The sequence below is a fragment of the Netta rufina genome (genome assembly GCF_964035555.1).
Source record: "Netta rufina genome assembly, chromosome: 3".
Taxonomy (NCBI): domain Eukaryota; kingdom Metazoa; phylum Chordata; class Aves; order Anseriformes; family Anatidae; genus Netta; species Netta rufina.
The window spans coordinates 3993192-4016530 of NC_140125.1; the positions used below are offsets into that span (position 1 = coordinate 3993192).

The 23339-nt window shown below is 35.7% G+C and overlaps 1 protein-coding gene across 2 annotated transcripts in view; it reads left to right on the top strand.

The window, feature by feature from the left end:
* The window catches only part of EML6 (EMAP like 6), a gene marked incomplete at both ends in the record, with an annotated part of 130181 nt that overhangs the window by 43109 nt on the left and 63733 nt on the right, over positions 1-23339 (top strand). For both annotated transcript variants that reach the window (XM_084283939.1, XM_084283940.1), the window contains 6 exons: positions 5313-5411; positions 7699-7767; positions 10321-10506; positions 11399-11534; positions 16272-16473; positions 22083-22220. In XM_084283939.1, the coding sequence (XP_084140065.1) occupies positions 5313-5411; positions 7699-7767; positions 10321-10506; positions 11399-11534; positions 16272-16473; positions 22083-22220 (830 nt within the window). The remainder of the gene's footprint in view (positions 1-5312; positions 5412-7698; positions 7768-10320; positions 10507-11398; positions 11535-16271; positions 16474-22082; positions 22221-23339) is intronic.

The window sequence follows — 23339 nt, forward strand, 5'->3', positions numbered from 1 at the left end:
ATTGTATGTGTAGGTAGCTGCGTTGCTGTAGTACTGAAATTCCTATTGTGACTAATTTTTTTAATGCAAGGACTGCAAATATAGTTCTTTCAAAGACCAAAACCCTCAACCTAGAATTCAACTCAAGTAGATGCATTGGTTGTTGGACAAATACCAGTACAAGAAATGGCCCTACCTGGCTCACATGTAATAGCTTCACCACATACTTAGCACCTACTGTTTAAAGAGACCAGTTCCTGGCAGAGTCTTTACAATCCTGCAGTATTTTTGGCAGAGGGACTCCAGTAATCTCACTGCTAAGAGTCTCATTGGCTAGGATACACAGTAAATTTAATTGAAAAAGGGGGTTAGAACACAGAGTGTATAGTTTTGTACACTATTATATGATTATATGATATTTTTAGACAATATTAATGAGTAAATGGTGGGCTATTCACAGCTAAGCGCATTGAATTTTTCCCTGGAGGAGAGCTAGTAAAAAACATTAAATCTATTTTCTTCCTTCTTCAGTCACAATTTATATAAAAGTGAGAAATACTTCATACTTACTTCATATTCATAGTTGTCTATAAAATTAACAGTGCAATTTTGTCATTACTGATGTCCAGGTTTCTGGTGTAAAACTGAGGTAGTAGTTTATAATTGGTTGCTGAAATATTTTTAGGAATGCTTAGATTAGCTGATTCCCGGATTCTTGCACAGATCATCTTTGATTTTTCTATTTGCTTGCATACATCAGAATTAAAACTGAAAAGGGCAGATTTGCCTTTAAATGTTTTTCTTAAAATCATGTTGTAGACAGTTAGATGTCTACAGAGAAGCATTTTGCTATCATATGCCTAATTACTCTTCCATTGACCACACAGTGGTTTTATTTCTCTTTGGATTGTATTTCTTCATTAGAAATTAGAAGTAAGTTTCTATTTTAAGCCTAGTTTTCAGCCATCTTCCTCCATTTTTTTTTAAAGTAAAGCCATTTCTTCTGAAATCTCATGTGTCGATTCTAATTAAAGAAAAAGGTATTCCTGGGAAGTGTGGAATAACAAATGAAGTGAGAAAACCCCCAAATCAACAGAAGAAAATTTCAAATGCTATAAGATTTTAAAGATACTGTTTTTTCAAAAATACGTTATTAAAATTTTCTCTTATGTTTTACTTCCTGAGACAGGTGAGTAAACTTTTTAAAAAACCCTACTTAAACATCTGAAAAGTTAAATAGTTTGCCAAGAGCCCAGTCAGTATGAGTTAAAGTTGGAGGCTCTTCTGAAAGTCCTGCTGGGTGCCTACCTATAGTTAAGAGTTTAACTTAATTCCGTGTTGATGTTGCAAAACAGCAACATTCTTTTTCCGGAAACATTGGAGAAGTTGCAGTTTATTCTGGAAGTGAAAATTTGCATACAATGCTTTTATATCTGGAGAAAGACCAATTCTGGAAAACATAAATATGGATGATGTATCTTGGCTTTTTGCTGCCCTTTCTGGCTTACAGAGCAAGGTGCTGTGTTGAACCAAAATTAAAGGGCTTTGAGTGAAGTCTTTAAGTATATGAAATTCAGAGTTGCTAGCAGTTCCAGTTTATTTAGTCAGCACAGTCACCTCAGGGAGCTGGCATCTTGTGGTTGGACCAAATATGTATCACACACAAGGCTCACACCTTTCCTTCAAGTGCATGCCTTTTATTCTTTTTTTATTGAATGTCTCTTAGTATCCAAGAAAGATTTGTATTTTAGCCTCAAAATACAAAACAATTCAACAGTAACATTAAGGTATAGATGCAAAAAGCTACGTATTATTTTCTCTATTGCATCTTTCTAAACAAATACTGACTAAGGAAAAGCTCAGGTAATTCTGCTTCGCTGCCTGGGCTTGATTCCCATAAAATCAACTTGTCTTCCTCCCGCTCTGCTACGCACAAACTCTGAGTGTCAAGATACATTATCCATATTTATGTTTTCCAGCACTGATCTTTCTGCAGATATAAAAGCATTCTATGCTGTGTTGAGGGCCGCATGGCTCCAATATGAGGATTTAGCAAAGGTCTCAAAATAGTGACACTGCATTTATAGTTTAGTCACGCTAATTAGCTCCTGTTTTATGAGAAACTCTGGGGTGTTTTCAGGTATTCAAATGAATTAGTTCTGAAATATTACTTCCTGCTGGAATTCAGCTGACACTGCATGGAGACAGCTTAGGTGTCTCTGCAGTGCTTCCCTGGCATAATTAACCACAAACTGGGTAATGAAGAGTGAACAGTATTTGTTGTCTTTTTTAATATACAGAGGAGATAGATAAGTGGCTTAAATCAAAGATAGCTAATATGCTTCCTTTATTTTATGTACTTTCAATAAGGCTCTGAAATTTAGATATTAATATATGAAAGTAAATTTCCTATTAATGTTATTTGTAATTAATACTGTATTTTAAACGTCCTGATGGGAGCTGAATATCTGGCTGAACAGCTGCTATTTAAAAATAGATATTTGAGACTTTTTCTGTATAACTAGGAGATGACATTTGGTGGGAAGGAAGCTGCACATTTTTCAGATGTTTGATGAAGAGTCAGTTTGTATATAATTAAAAATATATTTTGTTGAACCAGGAACAAATTAGAGTTTGAAAGTAGTAACATCTACACTTTGCAGAATTACCTACAAAGCTGATGTCTTTTATGTAGAAGTATTTCAGTAATGCTTCATATTTCAATTTCTGTTCCGAGTTGTTTTATAAGGATCCTTTTGTGTACTTTCTTTAATAATAATAATAATAATAATAATAATAATAATAATAATAATAATAATAATAATAATAATGAGTAAGGAGAGTACTGCCATAGTGCATACGTACATTTTAAAATTCAGCATTACGTTGCAGTAGGCTTCTTTAGCCAGATCTTCAAAGTCTGCGTAGATTTAAAAATAATTGTTTAATTATGCGCATAAGCTACTTGGCAGATATTTTCTTCTATTGATTCTGTGAATTCTCTAATCAGGATGCTGTCAAAGTCCCTCCCAAAAGGAGTATTAAAAGTAAAAGCCTTTCAACCAAAAAGGAAACTCAGCATTTATCATTCTTCTGCCAGCAGGAGACCATCCTTGGTAAACTGAAGAGAAAAAAGAAAATATAAAATATTAGTTACTATCCTCTAGTTGTTTCACTGTCCATCTACTGTATAGTGGTAATTTCCTGACTGGGAGCTACAGTTCAGGTCTGATGTTAAAATCATGAATCTAAAAGATACTGTAAGTACTGCCATGGTTTCCATGGTGAAGAGAACAGTATAAAAAAGGTGAGAAAAAGTTGGAATCAGTGATGGTTCCATGAAAAAATATCTTGTGTTTTGATCAGTACATCCAACCCCCGGGTAGGTGTAGATTATTCAAGAGCAAATAAAACATGTTTGCTACAATAATCCGCCTGCAGTAGACTCTCACAAGGGTGAATTTAACGAGGCCTCAGGTATTTTTCTGTCAGTGAGAGACATATAAAGACTAGTCTGGACTTGGAGAAACTCAGAGGAAAATATACACGTGCTTTTTTCATTAATCCCATATTGCTTAGTACACTTGCTTGTAAGAATTGCTAAGGTCATGCATTACTCACTAGGCAGAGTTCAGCTGTTATATTAGGTTGTAATGTATGTTATGTCAATTCCCAAGCAACCAAATGTAAAAAGGATTTATTTGATTGCTCTAAAATACAGGAATCATAACTATTAAGGAGGCAGTGCAGGGTGCATGTGTATCTACTGCCTTTAATCTAAAGTTTTTTGGAAGTGGCCAATTTAAGGAAGATGTACACTGTTTTTACACTTTAAAATAATGTGAAAAGGTATGGAATATCTTGTCTATAATTTATTTTGCTAATGAACGATAAGTGGAGCCTTCTGTTTCTTTACAAATAATGATTTCTCTCAATTCTATAGTGGTTGGTAGCCTTAGAGCAATTAGTATTTTTGTTTGTTTGTTTCCTAATATAATATTTTAAAGGAATCTTTGGTAATTGCACTCGTTTTCTTTTAACACTGGTTTTGTATTAACTCAGAAATCTCTAGACTTTAACGAATTTGCCTATTGAAAATCTGAGAAAAAAATAGTGGACATTTAATGGAAGGAAACGTACAAAACAGAGATTCAGTTTGCAAGTTATCTTCTTAAAGCAAATCTTCCAGGAGAAGGTCTGGTCCTTGTCATATCTGAAACATATGCCCATTTGGATCAGATGATTCATCTGCTCATCTTTGAGGCCAAAATAAGGTTTCATTTACTGCATGTTCTTGAAGCACAGGCTTTCCTATAACAGAGCAGAATGCTTAGGAGCTTTAGTTGGACTCTTCAATCTTTATGATAAGACATTTGTGGATGGGGCAATGAGAAGAGTAAGGGACAGGCGGTATTGGTGCAACAGATGTGACTTTTTAAAAAGTGTTACTGAACTAGAAGATTGTTTCCCATGAAAAAAGTCTCTCAGACACTTCCTGCAGTGCAAGTTACTCGTGTAACCATTATATATCCCTATGCAGCATATGTTGGTTGGCATCATATCCAGTATGTACAGTTGCAGTACGTTTGGCACTAATTTAGTCTTCACATCACAATGTGTCTTCACAGATCACAGCAGTCTCTGCTCCTATCAGTCATGGAATCATAAACTGATAGAACTGTTTGGACTGGAAGGGACCTTAAAAATCATCTGATTCCAACTCTGCTGCCATGGGAAGGGACACCTCTCACTACACCAGGTTGCTCAAAGCCCCATCCAACCTGGCCTTGAACACTTCCAGAGATGTCAAAGATCTCCCACCTAATAGGAAACTCTGCTGGAAATCATGTAAAGTTGGGCATAATGAGCACAATTACTGGAAGGTTATCCAATAAAAACTAGGTTAGGTGGTTGTTAAAAGTATATCCAATTCAGATTCTAAACCTCAGCAAAACAAGTATAATGAAGAAAAGTGTATTTGGGATAGTGAGATCTTGTATTTCTATAATTCACTATTATTATCAGGTTAATAAATCAAAATGCTAGTGTTGTTCACCTCAAATGAGTACTTCAATTCTTTCATGATAAGAGTTTTATTTGAGACACTGGTAACATGGAATTAATTACCTGACTCTAGACAAGATAAGACATTTCAGTGCTTTCTCCAGTGAGCAAGTGGTTAACAAGAATATCTTGATGGTGCCTTTAGCGATATAGTTCAAATGCAAGGCAAATGGGAAGATACATTTGTACACACAATAACCTGAAGTACAGTAAACTGATTTTTGTGTTGATTCTCTCTTAACTAGATTATTATTATTGTTTTTCCTTAGCGTTTAGCTTCAGTGGGACTGGATGCCAAAAATACAGTGTGTATATGGGACTGGAAGAGAGGAAAACTACTGGCAACAGCTACAGGCCATTCAGACAGGGTAATTGTATAAAAGGTTTATTGAATCTTGTCTGGGAGTTACAAAAGTGTTTTAAATTTATTTGTTTATTCATTTGTTTCCATCAGGTCAATGCAGAGGTAATTCCGTATATTCTACCAGTTTTTAAAATACCAAATAAGATATTTGTTTCTTCTCATTATGCCAAACAAAGCACAGTGCTAGTGAAAGAGGCACATGATGGATTCTTGAGCTGGCTGTCTAGCAAGCGTAGGGAGGAAATACTTTGCAATTACACACTGATTAGGATGATTTATAGGCCTTTATATGAGACGTGAAATGCTAGCTTAGTGGATGAGGGTAATATTCTTTCTGAATACATCAAAAAGACATTTTATCCTGAGGGTAAACTTAATTATTTCACTTTTTATTTTTGCTTAAGATAGTTACTTATAGGTGAACTATAATTAGGATAAATACTCTTTTTCTAGCTATTAACTTCAAGTAAGGGGTCATAATAACCTCAGTAAATAGGAGAACTGAGCAGGCCTAAGTCTAGATTATTTTTCAGGATTAAAAAATCTTTAAACAAGGTTAGCATATGCAAAATAACTCCCAACCATATATAAGCACAAACACGTATATGATAAAATAAGTTCTGGACACATTCTGACAACTTTTTTTCTTAAGCAAATTATAATATAACAAGTTAGAATGTTACAATATTGAAATACTAGAATATTTTACTACATATGAAGGAGTATTTATTTATGATAGAATATATGCAAGCAGAGCAGCCTACTAAACCCTTCCTTACAGTATACCTGTATGTACAAATCTATCTGCATCTTATGTATTATCAGATGAATCATAGAATCACAGAATTGTTTGAGTTGGAAGGAACCTTAAAGACCATTTGTTTCCAGCCCCCCTGCCGTGGGCAGGTACACCTTCCACTTGAGCAGGCTGCCTGAAGCCCCATCCAGCTTGGCCTTGAGCACTTTAGAGATGGGGCATCCACAGCTTCTCTGGGCAGCCTGTTCCAGTGCCTCACCGCCCTCAATCAGGTAATTTATTTTTACTATGTTCACAACACAACATAATTTTTCTTAGTCTTTGTTTAAATTTATTCTTTCAGAACTGATTCGCTTCCCAGTTAGGTCAGTGGAAGTTTTGCTACCACCTTGTGCTACTAACTACAGTAGGCACAAGGTCAGGTTCTGAATTAGCAGAAGATGCCAGGACAGGCAAGAAGTACTAAAATCGTAGTTTCCGTACTCTTTCACAACCAGAAAAGGGAGATTTTTCATTGAAGCGGGAGTGGTAAAGAATGCATGTCTAATTAGGTCACAAATTATAATGACTTAGTCTGCCAGAGTCATACAGCATTTCTGAAAACAAAATATCTTGCTTGTATAACAGAAAATAAATAAAATAGTAAGTCATGATTTTTATAAAGAAGATAAATATTTTGTGGGAGGGCAGCACTAGAAAGCTGTTAGAAATTCTCAGATGATTTATAAGTAACAGCTGAAGAGCTGGAATTAGCAAGAAGTCCCGTTGTCTTTCTCTACAGATGTATATTTCCTGCAGTAACTAGTGATTGTGGTAACCTCATTGGTTCTCATCTCAGACACTAAAAAGTTGAATGCCACAGATGTCAAGTCTATAAATGACATGCTGTTGAAAATTTGTGCAGAAATATAAACTTGTTATTTCCAAACTTTATGTGGTATTTTTCATTTGGCATAATCCCATAGTCATAGAATACACTGTAAATTTGTTCTGATAAACTATACAGGATCTGATGCTAATTTTTTTGATGTATGCTGTTATAAATGCAACATTAATCAAAATGAATAATGCAGTTTTATCTGTATAGATTAGTTAGATGAATTACATGTATACCTCATTTTGTCACTGGGGTATTTCTGTAATGGGGTTAAGCTGCATATCGTACCTCACATTACAATATAAGGAACAAAGACAAATTTACCAGTCTTTTATCCCTAAACTTGAGGAACATTTGCTCATAACATGACTCCCATCTTATTTGAGACTGTAAATATGTTTATTCAAGAATATCTTGGAGCTGGAATAGATTACTGGTGTGAAGGCACAAATTAGGTGTGTTGACAGAACTGGGTGAGAAGGCCTTATTTGGCTTTATCATTGTTTACAAGGAGTTCCAGACTTACCTGTATGTTGTGCTTTCATTTTTAGTCGTAGATTGCAGTAGATACTATGCCTAAAAATTGGTAAAAGCAAACTGAGCCTAGATGCAATTACCATATAATGCAAAGTATCAGCTTTCTATGTTTCTTAACAGATATTTGATATTTCCTGGGATCAATATCAACCAAATAGAATTGTCAGCTGTGGAGTAAAACACATAAAGGTAATAGCTTTTGTGTTCTGTTTGTTGTTGTGTTTTTTGTTGTTGTTGTTGTTGTTTCTTTTTTTTTTTTAAGTAAATTACAGTTGTCAAAGAAGGGCTTAGATGTAAGAGGTATTCTATTTTTCTTTTTTTAATCTGTGAACACTGTCAAAACTTCGGTGCCAGTTTAGGCATTCAGCAGTGACTTGACGTGCAACTTAACAAGCAAAGTGGGAAGATCATTTGGTGTAATTTTCATTGTCTACTTCTAATTTTGTGGTTCTCTGCCTTCTTTCTGTCTCTGAAACCCTTCAGTGATTTCTCTTGACAAGTGTCACAAGGGGTCACTGGACAGGTATAGGATGAATTAAATCAGAAGTATGAATTGAATGAACTTCTGTTTGGCCTATCATGCTACCAGGAATTGTGGGAACACTGCAGGGAAGGTATGCAATACTTGCAGAGATGAACAGATGGAAGCACATGGATCCCACTATTTGCTCCCTCTAATTCTCCTTGTCTGGAATTGACTTAAATATGAACCTAGATATATAGCCTAAGTTTAGGATAAAACTTCTTGCACCTATAAAAAACTTAGAGAGAAATCCTTGTTTGCTCATACTCCCTGAAGGTTTCTGTTTTCTTCCTGCCTCATCAAAAGCATTCCTAACAGATGGCAATTATTTCACATGGCTGAGGTGGGAAGAGCTTTAACTAGAAGTTTAGAAACCAGTTAATATCTCTAGTTCTGGTTACTGAGAAGCTTGTGCCCATTAAACCACCGCTGCTTTCAAACTGTGGGTGGTTTTGGCAGAAGTGATACCATCTGTTGTATTCTGCAAGCTGTCTTCCAAAACCTGTCTTTGTTTGGCACCTGTGTTGTGTTTAGAATGGCCATAATTGCCCTGAACAGGCATAATACCAGCAAAGTCAATACATATAAAGTCATGCCAAAAAAAAAAAAAAAAAGAAAAAAAAAAAAGAAAAAAAGAAGGGGGGCGGGGGGAGTTGGAATGCTTTATGATTATATGTGCACCTTCAGTGATGCTCAGGCAACAGTCTATGTAGTTGTCATTCATTATAAGCCTATGGAAATATGATAATTAACTTACTAAGAAGGAAAAGAACAGCTCTGAAGTTATTGTATCACTTTGAGAATAGGGACTAATAGACCCATTCATTCCTGTAGCATTTCAGTTCTATTGGGTCATTTGGCTGAACTTTCTAGAGCTAACCAGAAGTGAAGAGAGCATATGTTTTTCTCACAGTATGAGAGCCCTAGGGGAAATATTCCCACTGCCTGCTCATAAATTGACTTATGGAAAAAAATAATTATCGGTAGAGAAGGATCTGAAATAAAAAACCTTGATACAAGGATCTTCTGAATTCAACTTTCTAGGAAACGTATAGGAGCAAGCAAAAGACGAAGACTTAAAAATTGGGTTTAAGGTCACAAAAAAGATGTAGGCATATGAAGTGAGACATAGACATTATGCACCTATGTGAGACACTTCAATATTCCTGTTCAGTCTCTCAGAGTATCTCCTTATTGTGAAATGGACTACAGAGCATAAATGCCTCATCTAGTAAAGACCTGAGCTGACAAGACCATTCAGGACTGTGCTATACCCCACACACACTTACTGTTCTGTTTCTGCATGTGTTCAGAACCTCATAGTGCTGCCTTATCTAGGATGCCTGGGGTATTTCAATACTTCTCTTACACATCTAAGTGAGATCCTCTTTACTCTTCCTTCACTGGGAAGCCTGGTCCTTGAGGAGGAGCTGAGAACACACTGTCTCTCCTTGATAAAATTATGTCTATTAAAAAAATTACACTCAGAACTGATTCCAAAAGTATGAGTGTGATTTCTCTAGCCCAGCCCTAACAACACCGTTGTAAGACAAAGTCTAGGTTCTTTTGCTCCTTTTCTCTTCACCAGCAGTCTTACAATCTTGGCTGAATGTTACTGTCTGTGCAAGAGTGAAGCAAGTCACTATTCCACAGCTAGAAAATCCTATTACTTTGCAGTTCAGTTTCACGTACAAGCATCTGCAGCCCTCCAGCCCACAGGTGGTTTCTCAACAAATTTAGTTTTGAGGGGCATATCTCTTTCAGTACATTACTAAAGGGCAGAAAAGTATTTTCAGCTCATCTAGAAGCTTAAGTATTTTATTGCTCCAGAGCTGTAGCTTTATTTTAAGTTTTGCAGACAAGAAAAATTGGATGTTTCTGGCTGTTGAAAGTGTGCTTTCACATTCATAGATTTCACCCAGCAGAGTATGATAAAAATTAGTGAGTTAATGGGAAGAGGTAGTATAGTAATAATGAGGCGGAATGCTCCCTCAGTTTCACAAGCAGCTTGATCAGTTTGTTTTCTTCTTAGACTTAACACTGCATTTGCGTCAGGGTTTCCTGTTCTTGGTAAACAGGCAATATGGGAAGTAATGGGTAGTCTCGTAGCACTACAGGAGTCATTTAAGTGTCTGTAAGGATGTACAGCTGTGAGATCTGCACATTAATATGAAAAAAAATCTGCTCAAATTTTTCCTAATATGCCATTTACATTTCAGTTTTGGACACTGTGTGGAAATGCACTGACAGCAAAAAGAGGAATATTTGGTAAAACAGGGGATCTGCAAACTATCCTTTGCTTAGCATGTGCAAAAGAAGATATCACGTACTCTGGTGCTTTAAATGGAGACATCTATGTTTGGAAAGGGCTAAACTTAGTTCGCACGATTCAAGGAGCGCATAGTGTAAGTTGTTTGTTTTAACATCAATTTCTGAAATTACCTGTTCATTGACTTGAAAACTTCATGAAGGCTTATCTTCAAAGATCTTATTCTGCTTCAGGTCAGAAGAATGTTTAAGACAGTTCATCAGTTAAGAACTTATCTGTAATTTTTTTACTTTATTTACATATTGTCAGCAGGTGCTAGCTGCTGAACTGATAATGACGGAACTTATATTTTTAGCACGGATTTAACCAAGCAGACTAAAGTTTCTAAGTCTAAAGTTTCTGAAGTATTATTATTAATCCTAAAGTTTCTAAAGCTAAAGTTTCACATATTGAATAGCTACAGGTATGATCAGTTCACGTAAGTAAATGGTCTTATTTTAAATATAATTTTACCACTAAAATTCCAAACATTCAAGACTATTCTTCATAAAAGCTTCAACTGGGAGTAAACGTGAGAATGAATTGACAATATTTCGGTTCCTGTCAGATTCCAAATGACGTCTGAACTGAATTCATGAACGAATGTCTCAGTCATCTCTGCACCTGTAAGAATATTTGTATCGCTTGTTTGCTTGTTTTGTTTATTCAGGGTAACTAGTTATTTTAAGTGTTCCATGTTATTCATTTAATAATTCCCATCGTAATATTAACTAAGCCAAATTTAAAGTTCTGCAAGTGGTCTATATCACTATTATCTATATGCAAATTTGTACATAAATCACTATGAATGAGAGAAATTGAAATAAAAGTGTCCCCTTGTGTTTGCTGGTTTGCTTTATGTGGATGGGACAACATTTCGCTGCCTAGCAGTTCCTAGCCTTTAACAAGAATCTATTCAAAAACATTTGCTTAATGTGTTTAAATTGACTGTACAGAACTTTGAAACTTGTTATACTATTGGTTAACAGGCTGGAATTTTTAGTATGTATGCTTGTGAGGAAGGTTTTGCGACTGGAGGGAGAGATGGTTGCATTCGGTTATGGGACACTGATTTCAAACCAATTACTAAAATTGATCTCAGGGAAACTGAACAAGGATACAAAGGTAAGGAGCTATTACTTTTTTTTTCGCACATCTAGTTAATGGGTTATGACACAATTTAATTTCAAGCATAAATGTCTCTGCATACTGCTGATTCCTTGCTTAATGACTGTATTTACTTTTAAGATCTGTGTTCCTTTTTTATTCTGTCAGTGATGTAGCATGAAGTTTTCTGTATTTCATCATATAAATAGAAGGATGCTTATCTTTGTTGCTCCCAACGATGGAAATATGAGAAAACAAATAAAAACTGATTAATCACAGGCAGCTGAATTGTTAGCCAAACTGTAATTTATTAATTGTAATTCATTTAACTGAGATATTTGGAACCTAATGTTAACAGATGCTGAGCATCTAAGCACATCATTTAGATTCATTTGGAATGGTAGCACTTAGTAATGTCTCCACTAAATATACCATTAAATTCTTGACCATCATGTTTGTTGAAACTAATCATGCTTCCTACGAATCATCTCTTTATTTTGTGATTAAGATTTTAAGAGTACTTACAATCTTCATAAGTTACAATGCATGCTTTATCAAGAACTCGTTCTTCTGGGAATTGTACACATCCATTTGAATTGAGAATGCAGCAGTCTTTTTTGCTCGCCTGCAGTAGGCTTTACATTAGTTTTGGCAGCCAGCTTTCTAATGGTTTATTTCCCCTGCTTCTTAACTTAAATTTTCCAACAATCTTCATGTTATAATTACCATCAGAATAGTCAGGAGGCAGCTAAGGAGGATAACATTTTATTTCTCAATTATGTATTTTGGCCTATGATCTAGTAACAAGCTTGTTACATTTATTTTTTCAATTTACTTAAGCCAGATCAGTTGATGACTCTAATTCTTGTGAAATCTGTAAGTTTGCAATATCTATGCTCATCCAACAAGCAAACCGCCAGCAGCCTTGGATGAACACTGCTCTGCCAATTTGCCTACGTGTAGTGTAAACTTGCAAAATTTGTCTTTTAAAAAATGTGTCAAGAACACCCAGCCAGTAGTCCATTTGCTGTATAATTCTGGCTTCATGTAGGTTTTTGCAGACAGAACCATAATGTTTAATATTAATTCCTAGAAAACATTTGCAGTACCCTATTATAATTTACATCAGTTTTTAATCAACTTAGAAATACCTTATAAAAATGGTGGAGAAATAAGCCTGCCTGCACTGTGAGTTAGGAAGATCATTCAGGCTAATAGCACTCTTGCAGGTTGTCTGTTCCTAATAAAAGTCAGAATAACTTATATGAAGGGCTACACAAAGAAAGCAGTGCTGACGCACAAAACGTGCATGGTCATCTTCCTTTGCTCCTTATGAAGTGATGCTGGGCATGAATGTTATTACATACATTCATGAAACCAGAGTAGAAGCAAGCTTTTGGTCTTACTGCTACCTGGGATGTGTCCACACTTAGGGCATGACAGACTTTATCTGACTTCAGTTACTTTTAATTGACTGTAGTTAACAAAACTTATATGGAAAATTTTAACTACTAAATAATATCTTACATTACAGAACTGTAATTATTCATAAAGGTCATTGTCTGTCTGCAGAAAGCACCTAGCTATCCTTCTACAGCTTGCCTAAAAAGAGATCTGGGACTTGATTAAGTTCAATCAAGAAAGGGCTTAGTGAGGGAAAATTCCCATTAGATGTGCTGTTCGGTGATTCTAACTTTATGCTTTTATTTTTGCTGTCTGCTAAATGTTAAAATAAATAGAATTCTTATATGGGAGTAGCTAAGCAGAACCAGACATTGTAACAGCAGTTGTATGTCTGAGTGACAGTCAATAAAGAATTTTGCTATCTTATTGCATGGCAAAAGTAGTAAAAATAGTCATTTCTAGAAAGTGAATTATGTTGCTATTTAATGCGTATTTTATGTAAACGATAAATTAAAAATAAATAAATTAACTGATTTCTAAAAACTAAAACATTGTCCAAATCTTGGCTTGAAAGCACTTAAATCCTTCAGGTTTTATATTTGTCTGTCAAAACATTGTCTGCATTAATGGCAAGAAACTGATGTAAGCAATAAGCAAGTGTGCAAAATTTTACCAGAGCTTAATCAAAGATGGTGTGGTCATAAGCATTATCATTTAGACTATCCGTGAAATGTTGTGACTGCTGTATCACTACAACTATATTTACAAATAAATAAATAAATAAAAGGACATTGGGGATGACTGCTGGTCATAAAATCCTAAAATCCAAGCATGTGCTTATATCCCTGTCACCTTGTTCTTGTTCTGGCCTTTCTTCTCTCTTGTGTTCTTTCTGTGTGATACAGCTCCTGCCTGCTGTTTCAGTTGTGTCTGTCCAGTATGTCATCCAGTAGTTTAAGCATATAGGTAACTGGAAGCAGTGGTGGTTGCCTTAGTTGCTTACCCATGACCTTCTGTTCCTCCATTTCAATTACATTTTTTCCAAAGCATTTTACAAAGACATCAACATTCAAACTTAAAACTCCTTTCTAGGGTAGCAGGAATATTTTTTTTGGCATACACTCATTCATTGGTCATCCTGTACAGAGGAGTACTAAATGCTTTTAAAATAAGATGCATCACCAGTAAAAATCAGATCATAGACTTGCCATTTCTATTTAAATACACATGAATATTAGTAAAAATTCTTATAGTGTGTAATCTTTCCTTATGTGCACCACATCACAGAAAAAAACTCTCCCACATCAAAAGTTGTCATTAATAGTCTAACTCTTAACAATATCAATTTTGTACTTAGCATCCGAAGCTTCATTGCTTGTATGGCCTTTAGTGTTTATAAAGAAAACTCGAGTCAAAAATTCCATTGAAATTTAGCTGGGTCACAGAATAGATCTGTTAAAATTAAAAGGTACTGGAACTGGACAAGACAATAAATGAAGATTATCTTGCCCTTCTCAAGAGATGATACAAAATGCTTACAGGAAATTTTATTTATGTGACTAGAAGTTAATTGCATTGAATATTCAATTCCAAACATGATAAAATTGTGATGTGTTTGACCTTGATTACATGACAAATGTTTTTTTTTTGTTTTTTTTTTTTTTATTCATTCACACTTCACAGCATCTCGACCCATTATCCAAACTTAGAAATTTTCATCTATTGAAATAGAAGATACAAACCCTGGAGGCAGTCAGCCAAAGAATGCTATCAATTCATTAATGTTCTGGCTTGAAGCATTCTTTCTCAGCGAAGGGTAACTAAACCAAATTCAGTCTTAGAGCTGTTCTACTTTTTGAGTGTTCTTCATAAATATTTGCTAGCAGACTTCCCTACTTTAAAAGATGTTTTAGAATACAAAACACTAGTTTTCAAACACAGTCACATATGTTGGGGTACTCAGTGCTGTAATTCATTGCTCAACCTGTTAAGATTGTAGTTAGTAAAATTCTAGCTGCAAAGTTATGATCAGATCCATGGAATAAGATGAAGCTCTCTAAAAGGTATGCAAAGCAAGGTTCTGTTTTTTATTTTTTTTGTAATAATCAGTTTGGATAAAAGCAGAGAAGTTTGATAACTCGGGCATAAACAATTATATTCAAACTTGCCGTTAAAAGTTTGATCACCATTTTATTTATTTAAATATGGAAAAATTTAAATGCTGAAAAAAGGGAGAGAACAAGAGCATGTGCCAGTTGCTGCACCTGGGATGGGGCAACCCTGGCTATACATACAGACTGGGAGACAAGACGCTCGAGGGCAGCCCCGCAAAGAGGGATCTGGGGGTTGTGGTTGACAGCAAGCTGAATATGAGCCAGCAGTGTGCCCTGGCAGCCAGGAAGGCCAGCCGGATCCTGGGGTGCATCAAGCACGGCATCGCTAGTGGGTTGAGGGAAGGGTCTGTCCCACTCTGCTCTGCGCTGGTGCGGCCTCACCTTGAGTACTGGGCACCACAGTACAAGAAGGACATTAAACTGTTGGAGAGTGTCCAGAGGAGGGCAATGAAGATGGTGAAGGGACTAGAGGGAAAGACGTGAGGAGCGGCTGAGGTCACTTGGCCTGTTGAGCCTGGAAAAGAGGCTGAGGGGAGACCTCATCACGGTCTACAGCTTCCTCACCAGAGGCAGTGGAGGGGCAGGTGCAGATCTATTCTCCTTAGTCACCAGCGATAGGACCCATGGGGATGGTGTCAAGCTGAGGCAGGGGAAGTTTAAGCTAGACATCAGGAAGAGGTTCTTCACTGAGAGGGTGGTCGCACACTGGAACAGGCGCCCTGGGGAAGCAGTCACTGCACCAGGCCTGTCGGAATTTAAGAAGCGTTTGGACTGTGCACTTGGTCACATGGTCTATACTTTTGGGTAGACCTGTGCAGTGCCGGGAGTTGGACTCAATAATCCTTATGGGTCCCTTCCAACTCGGGTTATTCTGTGATTCAGTATTTGACACATGAATCTTGCCTAATTGAAAATTTACATCTTTCAATCATATCAAATTGTTATTATTTTTAAAGTAAATTCCCTAGGTGTAAGCAAAGCAGAAAAGCTTAATTCCTTGTCAAACTGGCAGCAGGAATATTAGAAGCAGCATTTTCCCAGGATTGAACTTTGTCTTTTTCTGTCAAATGGAGATAATTTAACAGACCTGTTTTGTGATTTAATCAACTGTGATATGACATAGTTTTAAAACATGATGTTTGTTATAAATTAACTCTTAAAGTCATAGTGATTTTCACTGTATTATCACTTTGTCTTGTCATTGCCATTAATATAACATTTTTTTGTCCCCTGTCAGGTTTGTCCATCCGAAGTGTCTGTTGGAAAGCAGACAGACTTTTAGCAGGGACACAGGACAGTGAAATATTTGAGGTGTTAGTAAGAGAGAGAGATAAACCCATGCTGATTATGCAGGGACATTGTGAGGGAGAGCTCTGGGCCTTGGCAGTCCATCCAAAGAAGCCTTTAGCAGTCACAGGCAGTGATGATCGATCTGTACGGTAAGGCTACATCTGTGTTCATTTTTTTTTTTTTATGTGTTTAATCATGTACAGATTGTTTTTAACCAATATCAGTTTGACATATTTGTAAGTTATTTCTTTTTTGGCCTCATGTTAAGACCCTATTAAGACAACATTTTTCTCCATGTTTTTCTTAGCAACTTCTTGTCTTCAACCTCTTCTCTGTTTGGGCTCCACACATCATGTAAAAGTAATCAGAATTTGTGTTCAAATAGGTTTAACACGTGCTGGAGTACTTTTCTTTCAGTGCTCATTATTGTTCTGAACAGCAGGTTTAAATATCAAAATACAACAGCCACCTCATACTTTTCATTAGGTAATACCATGCGATAAACCTAAAGCCTAAATAACTGACTGAATTTTGGCACAGCAGGTGTCTGACTCAGCCATTTTAGAACATTTAATCTAAACCCAATTAAATTAAAATCCCAGAAAATGAGGTTAATGAAAATGCAATGGTTTATCCTAATGAAAAAGGTCTTTCAGATGTTTCTTTTCCTCTCCCAGTTAAAATTTGACCAATTGAGAAGCTGATGAAAAAAAATATTTTTTTTTATGCTTGTTAAGATATTACAGTAATGTTTAGATTAATGTTTGGAGTTAAGCTAAGATGTTTGCTGTACTGAACACAAATTCTATACCCACACAGCTGTTCTATGTTGTCTCAATTGGACATGGACAATGCCCACTGTGAATAATTACTTACCTGGGATTAAAGAGATTCAGCAAAACTTTTTCTCAGCTTTCTTTTTCATGACTGGGAGAGGTACACATGGGTGCAGGAGAGACTTCTGGGAATCCTGGCTTTGTTATGGCAGTTTCCTGAGACTTTTCCTGAAATGGTGTTCTCTGTTGCCCTCTGTATGCAGAGTGCATACATTGGGGTTCATGACAGCTTGTTTTTCTAAGCTCTGGTTTTCCTACTGTCCTAGGGTTCCTCCTGTCCTAATTTCTAATGCCTCTGTCAGTTAGAGTTTCACTTTTCCTTTCTCCCTTTGTACTTTTACTGGTTTTCTACTCTTGCCATTCCTCATCTCATTCTAACTATAATTAAACCCTCAAATATGAAACTAACAAAACTCCAATTAGTCTCTACAGTCATGTAATCCCCATGTTTTCTATATATTAGTATTATGTCTTTCAGTTCATAAAAATGCAGGGATGGTCTCCTCTGTGTTTTTTTTTTTGTTTGTTTGTTTGTTTTTTCTTCTTCACAGTTTTACAGGCAGGCACAAATTCACACTGCCTTCATTCTAGTGGGATGCACGCCCATTCTGAAACAAGAGCTGCAATGCTGGGATTAGAGTAGTACTGGCCTGAAGCTAATAAACTATGCCAACTAAGACTTTGGTATAGCGTGTTAATACCGTTCTGGTTTGTAGCTGGATAACGTACCGCTGACTCAGTGTGTGTTGAACAAACTTGTACCCTTCTACAAAAGCATGTTCTTTGTGCACATAAAGCCTTACTTAGTTGTGCTCTTATGTTTATTATTGTTGTTCTAGTTCTTATTGTGTTACTGATGCCTTTGAACATCGCCATTCTATAAAATGTGCATTTATTAACATTAATGTTTTGCTGCGTTCCAACATACCCTCATTTGGCTGGTTAGGCACTAGGGAATGTAGGATTTGAATTCTAGTTCAGGCAGTGCTATTTTTTTATATGCAAGTGCTTCATGTGAGGAATTCCACAGAAATACATAAATGCTTGTTCGTTTTCAGTAACATGAAATGTACACAAACGGATTTTCCTGTATTGTTTTTTCATTAATGTTTTTGGGCTGCAGCCTTAGACCAATTGTGTGGTCTTAGCAACGAATGCAAGGAAATAGATTAATAGTTTATAATCCGAAAGATAATTCTGTTAGTAAAAGGATTTTCCACAATGGAAGGGAATATCAGTCCCAAACCAGAGAAAATTGCAGTAGGGAAATGAAGCATCTTGAATTTGTTTGCCTAGAAACTTGATGCATCCCTAACGTTATGAGATGAATTTTAGTAATGATTTTGCATTGACAGGAATGTTTCTATATTGCCATTTACTTTATTACATAACTTTTCTTAGTATTTGATTACCACATTCTTTTGAGAAGAATGGCTATAGTATAACGTAAATTGTTTTGCAAATAAAATTATTCAGTAGGCCAGATTACATTCTCATGTCAAAATGACATGTTTAAATGAAAAGGACCTCAGAAGCATTAAGGGGAATTTCTCTAGATTTTCCCTAGCACAGCTGAGAGAAGACTAACTGAATATAGGATTCCTCCATTTTAAATTTCAAAGCCGTATCAATGAGGAATGCTGCTTGCTTCCTGTCTCTTACAACAGGAATAGGGAAGAGATTTCATTGTCATCTGAACACCAGTGGAGGCATACAGAATTACTTACTATATTTGTTCAATGGAATTCATACCTGTCTTTTTGCAGCATAGCAGCGTAACATCTAGCTGCAGGACCACAAATAGCTGCTGTTCTGGCAGAACATCTCAGCTATGCTGCCTGTCTTTCTTGAATGATCTCTTTCTCTACTCCTAGATTTGTGAGAAGATTGATACAGAATCCTATTTTTATACAAATCAATCTAAATATTTGTGGTTTTCTTTGTTTGTTTGTTTGTTTTTAACGCAGTGTTGTTCTGCCAGTGAATGAAACAAACCAGCAGTTAAGCTTCTGCCATCAGCTCTGGCTGTTCCTGCATATGAAGTGGTTGCTATTAAACCTCCTGAGAGGCTGTAATCAGTATGTGCACCAAAAAATAAACTCATATGTCAGCTGTATGACAGAAAAGACTGGAAAATTTACTAATAAAATCATGTTTCATGAGCCTGTTTTGGCATCTAAAACTCAGTCATTTAAACAAACACATTGGAAACATTCTAAAGAATGTTAAAAACACATCTTTGCCATATTTGAAAACAGAGGCACTTGTAAACAGAAGTAGTTTGTTTATCTAGCTCTTTCCAAAACAACGTGAACAATGTACAGAAGCATTTTGCCAGCAAAAATACCTTTCTTATTTTCATAAACAAAGCCAGGCTTTTCATTTTCAGTTGTGCATACAAATGCCTGCACATGTGCAAAATTATTTATTTTTTACTTATTTGTTAAAAAATGATAAGTTTTCGTTAATTCAAGAAAGTAAAAAAGATGTTTTTGTATTATTATTATTTTTTTTTTAATTGCAGTTATGCTCCTAACATTTTGAGCAAAGTGATCCACTTAGAAGCAACAATTTTGGAGGCCAACTATCCTGGTCTTTCTTTTTGAAATCTTTCGAAATACTTTCTGGTTCTAGGACTTCTAGCATAGCTCTTAGGAATCTTGCATCTGATCCTTACTTCTGTTTTGTCTTTGAAAACAGTCCTAGCATCCCACGAAAATTTTTCACCAGGAAACTGTACATGCCAGTGCCACACTCGGCATTGTACATGCCAAGACATCTTTTCAAATTCTTTCTCGTCCTTGAATTCTCTCAGACTAAGAGGAAACCAGGCTGACCCTAATAACATTAACCTGACAAGTTCCAAAGGGTTTTTGATTGAAAAGAAAAAAAGAAATGCTGAGATCACAGGGTGCTGTCCTTTTTCAATACAGGCCGTCAAATACTATAATCCTTTTACTAAATTTATCAAACTCTGTCTTTATTTTTTTTTCTCCTGTTACTCTTACTTCAAGGATGCATCTAAATGTTACTGCTGGTGTGGTCAGAAATTTCCTTCTCATTTTAAGGGTATATTCATGTTCTGTTTATCCTATTTGTTCTAGTGCCAGCATGGTCCTTCAACATAACTTTTTCTCCTTCTTTGATGTTTATTCTACTGCTGTATTTTTGGAAGCAATACTATCCCTTCCCAGCCTTTGTTTCACTAAGGTATAAAAGTTAACTCTTTTGGTCCTCTTTAATGTGATACAATCTTCATTCTCTTAATCATCCTAATAATCCTTCACTGCATCTGTTCCTGTTTTTATTCAAGTTTCTTGGGAGACTCTGTAAAGAACATGCTGGATGAGGTCACTATATGTTGTGTGATAATGTTTTTGTGTACCTCCTGTAATAGCACCCAGGATACATTTTAGGATCAGATTTCCTTTTTCCTGTCTGCAACTCACCCATGGATCATAGTCATTCTATAATTGAAAAAACAGTGTGGGATCTTACTTCTTTTTGCTGGTTCCACTTATGTTTCAAGCTTACAGCACAATTTTAGATACGAGACTCTGAGAATATGGGCTTCAGTTAAATTTCATTCCATGTCTGTTTGTTTCATCATCAAGAATCCTCTGTTTCTTCCAATTTGATAAATCCACCTCTGGGTTCACAGAGCCTCCCAGCTTGCTGTCCGTAGTAAATTTCATTAGCATTCTCATCTTTTGTGCTGGTGTTTTTAGCAAAAATATTAAATGTACTATTCCAAAGCTTGTAGAAATCTCGGCAGTATCTTCCATCCAGCCTAATTGTTTCTTTCTGTAAAGCTTGCATAAAACTTTATCCAATATCATGTTACAGTTCCCATATAAGTTAATGTTTTCTCAAGTTTAGCCAATAACTACATCACTAGTGTTATAATATTTTACTTAATATTTTATAAATCTCTAACAAATACATTAGATCTTTGACACTTTCCTCAAAATAAAGATAGTTGGGTATTGCTGACTTAATTTTTCTACCCCAAGAGGTCTTTTATGCATTTTCTTCCATATGTTTAATTATTCTTTTCGCTATTTTTTTTCTAAATCTTGCATACTGAGATCTGATTAACCAGCTTGTAGTGATCTGGGAAACTCCCTTCGTTCCTTCTTAAAATATAGGTACAGTGTTTGTTTTTCCCCATCTTATGACATATTTATTGATTCATTTTATTTAAAATGTTGTAAATGACCAAATCAGCATGCAGTATTGTATACTAGTTTATTAAAGGTTATAACAAGAAAATTTTCCCTGTGATTGGAATGTTTACTTTCTTTGAGTATTACTTTCACTTCCGCTGAAAATTTCACCCTCGTCTGCATGGACCCTATCTGTCTACAGAAAATTGCATTCTTTTGTTACTCATCTAGGGGAATTCTATTAGCTAATGAGTCTGGAAATTGTACAGAATGCTAGTAGTTTAGTTTGAACGACTTTCTTCACCCTGCCTGCTTTTTGCTGTCACAGATATGTGTTCCAGTCTGAGCTGCCATCCGTGCTAGGACTGGGAGTAGTAAAGACTCCTTTATTTTGGAAGAAATTTAAACCTGGGATGTCATTTGATGTTATTTACCAAGAGGTTTATTGCCACTGTCGGAAAATTCTGTCTCCATATATTGAATCAGGCAGTCACTGTATACTATTTTTCTCTTCTAGATTGATAAGCAGTTTGGAACTTTTAAAAACTACGTATATGAAAGCGTTGGCTCAAGTCAGTGCAAATATCGTCATTCTGTGGTTGGAAAGGAAGTTAATGCATTCTAAAATCTTAATATAAGGTGTACATACAAATGGGCCCTTACAATTGGGTTAGACTTGTAATTTTTACTCTTGATAATATTGAACTATTGTGCAGTCAGGAAAAATGCTACTGTTTTCAATTTCTTTTGATGCAGATTATGGAGTCTTGCTGACCATGCCTTGATAGCTCGTTGTAATATGGAGGAAGCAGTGCGGAGTGTTTCTTTCAGTCCTGATGGATCACAGTTAGCACTTGGAATGAAAGATGGCTCCTTTATTGTTCTTAGAGTAAGGTAAGATGAGAGAATTTGGTACTGGCTTCTTATGTGAGGTGGTTTTTTTTTCCCCCCCAAGCAACTTAAGTCCCTATTATAATTTTTTTTCCTTTTAAAAATAAAGTAATATCATTGTGTATTTCATTAAAAAAGTAAAATTTGAGGATATGCTTCCATAATATTACTTGATGTTTTAAAAGGTGATAGTTTGACAGTGAGGAACAAACCTATGCTTTATTCAAGTCAAAAAATTAGCTCACAGTAATGAGGTTGATACAATTTAAGACTTTCAAGTTTGGCTTTTTTTTTTTAATTTATTCTGGAATTACACAAATATTTTGTGAAAAAATGTGCATAACAGAGTTAACACAGTTTTGAGAAGCATCTCCTTGATAAGTTTTCTGCCACAAACAAGAATAGCTAGTACCAAAATAATCAGTGATTAAAAAACATTTTTAAGCATATGCTAAATATACAGAAATTCCACATTTTTTATTAGATTACAAGACATGGTACATCTTACCCAGTGGGCATTTTCTGTCTGAGATGATATTATGAAAGACAAAAGAAGGCAGGTAAAGCATAAACTGGCCATGGAGTGAAATAACCAGCAAAAATAGTATGACTTCCAAACAAGCTATTTTAATTGATACTTGGAAGAGTTTACCACTTCTTTAACATTGTTGCCTATTTAGTAAGCATGCATGTATATTTAAAATGCTTTGAACTTGTAGCTGATAGGAGGGAAAAGCATGTTATCGATGGAAGATCTGTGAAAACTGCTGTAATACTGACTTTCATAAATCTTAAGTGATCTGTTCACATTAATTTAAAATCCTTTTCAAAGACCGGTTGTTTTCTAAAGCAGTTAATCTTTGTCTCACAGTAATCTTGTCTTTGCTAATTTGTCTGATACCTAAGGTTATTCATGATTCAGCTGGTGGAGACCGATAATGATAAACCCAGCATTATTCCTGAAAGAGTGGCAACACACTTGTGTAAGGCCCTGAATGCAATTGCTTCACCATCTGTTACTTTTCCATGACAGATCTTCTGACAGGGTAACAAATCAGCAGCCCGTGATGCAGGAAGACTGGACTATGGCGTGTTTTGTTGGCTTCTATTTTTTTTTTTTTT